The sequence below is a fragment of the Stigmatopora argus genome, chromosome 1, assembly GCF_051989625.1.
Source record: "Stigmatopora argus isolate UIUO_Sarg chromosome 1, RoL_Sarg_1.0, whole genome shotgun sequence".
NCBI lineage: Eukaryota > Metazoa > Chordata > Actinopteri > Syngnathiformes > Syngnathidae > Stigmatopora > Stigmatopora argus.
In genome coordinates, this window is record NC_135387.1 from 14,192,015 (window position 1) to 14,199,414 (window position 7,400).

The 7,400-nt window shown below is 44.0% G+C and overlaps 1 protein-coding gene across 2 annotated transcripts; it reads left to right on the forward strand.

Moving 5' to 3' along the window:
* The first annotated feature begins 166 nt into the window (after positions 1-166).
* Positions 167-7,400, forward strand: tubgcp3 (tubulin gamma complex component 3). 2 transcript variants are annotated; one of them, XM_077614329.1, is made up of 22 exons: positions 167-574; positions 1,224-1,331; positions 1,772-1,839; positions 2,197-2,274; positions 2,359-2,567; positions 2,813-2,982; positions 3,208-3,320; positions 3,427-3,552; positions 3,630-3,698; positions 3,772-3,904; positions 3,988-4,154; positions 4,226-4,336; positions 4,434-4,542; positions 4,680-4,869; positions 5,242-5,446; positions 5,513-5,648; positions 5,728-5,816; positions 5,973-6,104; positions 6,344-6,484; positions 6,561-6,677; positions 6,757-6,856; positions 6,910-7,400. In XM_077614329.1, the coding sequence occupies exons 1-22, from the start codon at positions 499-501 to the stop codon at positions 7,014-7,016; spliced, it is 2,754 nt and encodes a 917-aa protein (XP_077470455.1). In that variant the 5' UTR covers positions 167-498; the 3' UTR covers positions 7,017-7,400. The 2 variants fall into 2 exon arrangements, with proteins under 2 accessions (XP_077470455.1, XP_077470447.1); XM_077614321.1 differs by having other exon boundaries at positions 170-574; positions 6,757-6,851; positions 6,921-7,400.

The following is a 7,400-nucleotide window of genomic DNA, read 5'->3' on the forward strand; positions in this document are numbered from 1 at the left end:
AATCAAGTAAGAACAATAGTTCTGTGTTAAATGTTTATGTTTCGAGACGGAAATGTTTTCCCACGTTTGTCCGTCTTGCATTTCCTGGAGACGATTTTCGGCGGGTTATGTGCAACACGAATGATGACTATTTTGCTAAGTCTATAAGAATCCGAATAAGCTTATCAAAATAAAAATATAGATGTGCTACGTTAACGCAGATGTCATGATTAAGCCGACTAAAACGCTTTTAATTGTATAATAGTAATGTTTTATGTTGAGAATAATACGCATTTTTGTTTATAAATGAGGTTATTTTTGAAAACTCTTAACATGCTTGCTCTCTTACTTTGAAGAACTTACTCCAGCTGGCGTCGTTTTCTCTCCCATATTCACGGTTTCTTGACTTACCTTGTCAAAATGGCGCTGCTAGTCGTGGGCGATTGAAAGCCTGTCTGCTTTACACACTGTGACATTTATTCACAGTTTACACCAAACGCATTGTTAGTCTCGGATAGAATGGCGACCCTAGATCAGAAATCGCCCAACGTGCTTCTCCAGAGCCTCTGCTGCAGAATAACAGGCAAAAGTGAAGGTACATTAGCGTAACTCTCCATTCGGACCTCCTTTCCAATTCATTACTCTTGCCACAGCATCACCGCTATTCTAACTTCATGAAAATGTTTGTTTTTAATCTTTATCAACATTCGATGAGATCCTCTTTTCGTCTTAATGTCAGACGACACCCATAGATGTATCATTCGTTAAATTTTCTCAAGGTATAGGTAGCGCGTCCCCAGTGTGTTTTCAATGATGGTGCGCAAAGGCGATAAAATCGCGATATAACGAGTGATTCTACAATGAAGTATATTTCAATCAAGCCTGCAATTCTGCAAACACACACAAATCAACTTAATTACAAACATGTGCATTTGCGATTGTGGATTTTCTTACTGTCCCACGACGTGGGTGGTGTGCAGCCAAGTGGAAAGTTTTCATATACTATGAGCAAACAGCTTGTAATAACTAACTCATTGTCTACCAATAACGGTGATTTTTAACTGGGAGGGTTGGTGCAGAGCAGTGATCATCTGCTGTCAGTCCATCCCACTTGAAATGCATTTGACAGCTATCCTCGTCAATGTTAGCAAATGATATGAGGTGTAATTTGAAATACTCTTGTTTAATATACGGAAGAGCAAACAATTGATCATCATGCGTCACTGTTTTTTTTGTCTCACCAGCTGATGTTGCCCAACAGTTCCAGTATGCCGTGCGAGTCATTGGCAGTAACTACGCTCCCTCTATTGAACGGGATGAATTCCTGGTGACGGAGAAGATAAAAAAAGAATGTAAGTCCAAATTAAGCTCCGATTGCCTGCCAATAACAACTCAACGCTGTTGCTCATTTTAGCTTTGGTGTCTACTCTCTATTGTCAAGTGCTTTTCAGGCATGCGTTTCAGTGTTCTAAAGCTTTTTTTATGTTGCACTCTCTAGAAATTGCTGAAACACTAACAGTAAATTCCCATTCGACCCATTAGAGTTGCTTAGGTTGTACCATTAGTGGGAAAACAATCAATCAAAGCTCTCTTGCCGTCAGTAAAAATAGCACTCCATTTTCAGGATGACATATATTGAGCAAAGATCAGGCAGGCTTAGAGTCATCATTGGCTCTTGATAACAACATGCACCATTTGGGGAGATTTGTTAATAAAGAACAAGCAAGCAGCAGATCAGGTGGTTTGAAATTGCTGTGCAAGTTAACTCACGGGTACTCCCCACTCTCTACAGTGTTGAAACAGCGGCGAGAGGCAGACGCTGCTCTTTTCTCTGAGCTGCATAGGAAACTACAGTCACAGGTTGGTACTGTCTACTGTCATGTTTGCATATACAAAAGGATCTTCAGCTTCCAGTAATTGTATTTTTACATGGTCCACGGGAACCCTATTTTGTACACCAGAAAGAGTGTCACAGTGAAAATTCTGCAGGGCCTGCTTTCAAATATGGAAAAAAAGAAAGAAAGAAAAAACAACAACCCATAAGTCCTATAAATTCAAATGTTCCGTTATTCCTTGCCTGTGGTCATATATGTCATTAATGGACAAGTAAAAAATATATATTTTTGTGACAATTCTCAATTTGCCAGCTGACATTCTAATTGAGCCCGATGAAATCCGATTTTCTATTGTAAGATACAACTTTACAATATGTGACAGGGTGTTCTGAAGCATCGCTGGTCTGTTCTCTACTTGCTCCTCAGCCTCTCTGAAGATCCTCGCAAGCCTTCCAGTCGGGTGCGACTATTTTTCTTCTTCCGTGCTTGAAGCATCCTCTCATGCATGTAATCTAAGTATTACAGTACTTCTCTGCCTTTTCAGGTTGGAAACTACGGGGCTCTGTTTGCTCAAGCCCTCCCTAGAGATGCCCACTCCACACCGTTCTACTGCGCCCGTCCCCAGAGTCTTGCCCTGAGCTATGGGGAAAAGAGCAGCAGCCTGTCTGCCAGCATGGGAACGAGCGGAATCTCAAGTCTAGGAGTCTACACACTCAACGGACCCACACCAACACCTCAGTCACTTTTGGCAGGGTGTGAATAGTTTTTACTCTTGTTAAGGTCACAAGACAATATTGGCCACGTTAGGGATTTAAAAAAAAAAAAAAACTATTTCTGGTGAAGCATTTCCAGGCAAATTGCCCAGAAATTGCATTTCATAGTTTATTTATTTTTTTGAATTTTGAATAGCATAAAGAAAATACAAATATCATAACATTTTCTGAAAAATCTTGGCATCTGAATCACGTTACCAAAACTCTGATATCTGGTCGTTTCAGTCTACCTCCTCAGTCTGCGGCCGGAGTTCCCCCCTCCCTGGTCTCCCGACTGGCCTGGGCTCTTCCTGTAAGCTCCTCCCCCTCCTCAGCTGTTGGCCCCGCCACCGTTCGGCCACCTCTCGGACCCACGGCTAGAGCAGGCCGCCCTAGGCAAGACGGCGATGCAACCGGTAGGTTCACGTATTAGAGTGTCAATAGACTTTGTTGTGTTCAGAGTTCCATTAAACCATTGGCTGCCATGGACATCGATGGATGCCAATCCATTTGAACTGGGAGGGTCGGCCGGATCGGGACTGCACCTGCCCTCTCAGTTTAATTGGCTTGAATGTCTATTGTTGTCAATAGCATCTAATGATCGTCATCTGAAGCTGACCTAGTTTCTTGGGTTGCGATAGGCGAGGCTAGCGAGGTGGCGCTGGTGAGGGACATCCTCTACGTGTTCCAGGGGATCGATGGCAAGTTTGTCAAGATGAGCAACCATGAAAATTGTTACAGAATAGACAGCAAGGTACCTAACGCCCTTGATAGAGGATATACACAATACCAGGAACCACCATTTTGTGCATAACTGAGACTCATTTGATTTGACTTCAAGACAATGTCAACGTCAACAGGTGCTGGTAAGCAAATCCCTAAGGGACACCTGCAGCAGACTGGCCGAGCTCGGGTGGCTCCACAATAAAGTCCGCAAGTACACAGATGCAAGAAGCCTCGACCGGGCCTTTGGACTAGTTGGACAGGTGCCTTTGTGGGATGTCGTGATGTCAAATGAATGTCAATATCCCCATGTAAATGCAATTTTTCTTCTCTGGCCCAGAGCTTCTGTGCATCCCTCCACCAGGAGCTAAAGGAGTATTACAGACTCCTTTCTGTCCTACACTCTCAGGTGTGAAAACAGTTTTTTTTCTTTTTTGTATAGGATAGCTAGTCACTTTGCTCACATACCTGTACTTTTTCAGTTGCAGGTAGAAGACGACCAGGGTGTCACCATGTGTACAGAGAACAGTCTGACGCTCAGAAGACTTCTGGTCTGGATGTACGACCCCAGAGTCCGGCTCAAAACGCTCGCCGCCCTCGTCGACTTCTGTCAAGGTGGCTGCCGTGTACGACTTGTGTTGCGATGGTGTCTTTTTTTTCGGCGTTTTAAACGCCAAGCGTCCTTGTGTTGGTGTCAGGCCGCAAAGGTGGGGAGCTAGCGTCAGCTGTTCACGCATACGGAAAGACGGGGGATCCACAAATGAGGGCGCTGGTGCAACACATCCTTAGCTTGGTGTCGCACCCCATTCTTAACTTCTTGCATCGGTGGATCTACGATGGAGAGCTTGAGGACACTTATCATGAGGTGAAGCGCACGCAACTTCCAAAGCAGCTTCAACTGTGTCTATGCGGTCTCATGTCGATTCTTGCCCGTAGTTCTTTGTGGCGTCAGATCCAAACGTGAAAACTGATCGCCTGTGGCACGTCAAGTACTCTCTGAGGAAGTCAATGATCCCTTCGTTCATCACCATGAACCAGGCTCGTAAGGTAGGAACGCACCTGTTTCAAATCCCTGTCTTTTTCCAAAAATGGCTTTTCAGTGAGTTGTTTGTCATCAAATACTTTTCATTGCTATACCCCCCAGATTCTGCTGATTGGTAAATCCATAAACTTCCTGCACCAGGTTTGTCATGACAGAACACCACCTGGAAAAATCACACCAGCGTCCAAATTTACGGATACACCCAAAGATGGTAAGATTTTTTTTTTTGTAAAGGAATGGATATTTGTGTATTGACACACAGTGATCGTTCTTCCCGTTTGCTGTTCTACTCTTGGGTGTCAATGAGGTACACTTAGCTAATGAACATCGCTCCCTTCTCTTTTGTAGCAGCAGAACTGCTGTCAGACCTCGAGGGGGCATTTCAGGAGAAGATTGACGCCGCCTACTTTGACACCAGTAAGTATTTGCTGGACGTTCTCAACCGGAACTACCTGCTGCTGGAACACCTTCAGGCCATGAGGAGATACCTGCTGTTGGGTCAGGGAGATTTCATCCGACACTTGATGGACCTTCTTAAGTAAGCGACACATTTGTCTTGTCTTCTAGTGTCTGTGATGATGCCAAATATTGGAAATCATATTAAAACAAATTAGAGAAAAACTTGTGCCAAATCTAACTGGCGATTCTACAGTTTGACCGTAGTGGCGCTGAGGAGATAAGCCGAAAGTCCACCTCCACCATTGATCTGTAAACTAAGCTAATCGAGATATTCTTTGCTTCTGTACTATTATTGATAAATATGTCAAATGTACCAGAAAAGTGACAACTTATTTTTGAGGAATCTTGAATTCATAATATACTCCAGTTCTGGAAGGACCCATCAGTGCTACATTGGACAGCGGCAATTTTTCAATAATGATTTGATAATGGTGATTTCTTTTTTTTCAAGACCAGAGCTTGCACGACCTGCCACCACTTTGTACCAACACAACCTGACGGGTATCTTAGAAACTGCTGTCAGAGCAACCAACGCCCAGTACGACAACGTGGAGATCCTCAAGCGGCTAGATGTGCGACTGCTGGAGGTGTCGCCGGGCGATACCGGCTGGGATGTATTCAGCCTCGACTACCACGTGGATGGACCGATCGCTACGGTACCGCTCATTATTGACACAGGTTTGTATATCTCCCTCTCATGTTCACAAAGCTGTGCGTTACAGGTATTCACTCGGGAATGTATGGGCCACTACTTGCGCGTTTTTAACTTCCTGTGGAGGGCGAAGCGGATGGAGTACACACTCACCGACATCTGGAAAGGACAAATGTGTAATGCAAAGCTTCTCAAAACGATGCCCGGTTTGTAAATACACGACAACCTACGACGACAATAAGGAACTCGGCGTGAAAGTTGAATTTTTGGTGCCTTCCCTTCCAGAGCTGTCCGGCGTGCTGCATCAGTGCCACATCCTGGCGTCTGAGATGGTCCACTTCATCCATCAAATGCAGTACTACATCACCTTCGAGGTCAGGCCATTAGAGAAGCTATTTCACTCATCTCATTTAAAAGGGCATTCAAAGTCAAGATTAAACCATCAACTATGGACATTGTGGACTTTGCTGAGACCATTATTAATAGAGCAGAGGTTTTCAATTTTAATCTTCCATAATGTGTTCTCATAGGTGTTGGAGTGTTCCTGGGATGAGCTATGGAATAAAGTAAACCAGGCACAGGATTTGGATCATATTATTGCTGCCCACGAAGTGTTCCTGGACAGCATCATATCGAGATGCTTGCTGGACAATAATAGTGGGGTACGGTATTTTGAAACAAAAAAAGGGGGCACGTCTAAATACAGTCTTTCTCCTTCTATAATAGTTGGAGTTATTCATGGTAGTTTCGTTTGGATTTTTCTTCTGTAATTTAAAGGGCATTTGGGTTTAGTCCATTTAATTTTAATAATTTTAACTTGTTTTAGTTAGCTAAAAGGTTGTTGTTTTGTTTTTTCAATTTTAGTTTATAATAACCCTGAATCCCACCCTCCTTTTTAAAGTGTCTTTTGAATCAACTGAGAGCCATCTTTGACCAAATCATCGAGTTCCAGAATGCTCAAGATTCCCTGTACCGTGCTGCGCTGGAGGAACTGGCCCTCCAGTTGCAGTTTGAGAAGAAGAAGCAGCAGAACGAGGAGGAGGTGCGAGGAGGAGCCCGAGAGAGAGGAATAACCGAAAAAGCTGCGCCGTTCCGATCATCCTGTTTGTGTGTTTCAGGGTCAGTGGGGCGTGACAGCTGAACAGGAAGCAGAGGAGAAGAGGAGGACTCGGGAATTTCAAGAGACCATCCCAAAGATGTGCTCACAGCTTCGCATTCTTACACACTTTTACCAGGTGGTTCACTTTCCCACACAGGTTACCTTTTCCCTTCCTTTCCCTTTGTGAAATTCTCCCTGTGTTCTGCTCTTCTCAGAGTATTGTTCAACAGTTCCTAGTATTGCTGACCACCAGCACAGATGAAAGCCTTCGCTTCCTCAGCTTCCGACTGGACTTCAATGAGCACTACAGGTGTGACGAAGCCCCGTTCTTTACAAGACGCACTTTGAGCTAACGCTGTCGAAACTGTTCCGCACTCAGGGCCAGAGAACCGAGGCTGCGAGCATCCATAGGAGCCACACGGGGGCGACGGATGTCCAATATCTGAGCTCTAATTCTTGGAGATTACTAGTATGACATCACAGACCAGACAACCAGCACTTCACTCCAAATGAATGCTGTGCTTTTTGCCTGCGCTCACTTGCTGTTGTGAACTATCCGGCAATAGTTGACGCCAACTCAGCAAAAGTCAGCTCCAGGAAAGACGAACAGCCTTATTGATGAGAACATTTTTTTATGACCCAACTCTCATGTATATACAAGCACGCATGTTACAGGTATGCTTTGTGTTTTTCCGTTAGCCATTATGAAGACAAATACATTGAATCCATTTCCTCACACGTGTAAATACTGTAACTGGTTGTGCTGTGTCGCTCTCATTAGCATTGCAAATCATTTAATGTTTCAAGCAAGTAGAACTAAAGCAACGCCATGCGCGTTCAATAAAAATAATTTTTTTAA

Coding starts and splice junctions, on each gene's coding strand:
- tubgcp3 (XM_077614329.1), top strand. CDS start 499: ATGGCGACCCTAGATCAGAAATCGCCCAACGTGCTTCTCCAGAGCCTC. Junction 4,155..4,225: donor TTGAGGACACTTATCATGAG/GTGAAGCGCACG, acceptor TCTTGCCCGTAG/TTCTTTGTGGCGTCAGATCC. Junction 5,447..5,512: donor TGGATGGACCGATCGCTACG/GTACCGCTCATT, acceptor TGTGCGTTACAG/GTATTCACTCGGGAATGTAT.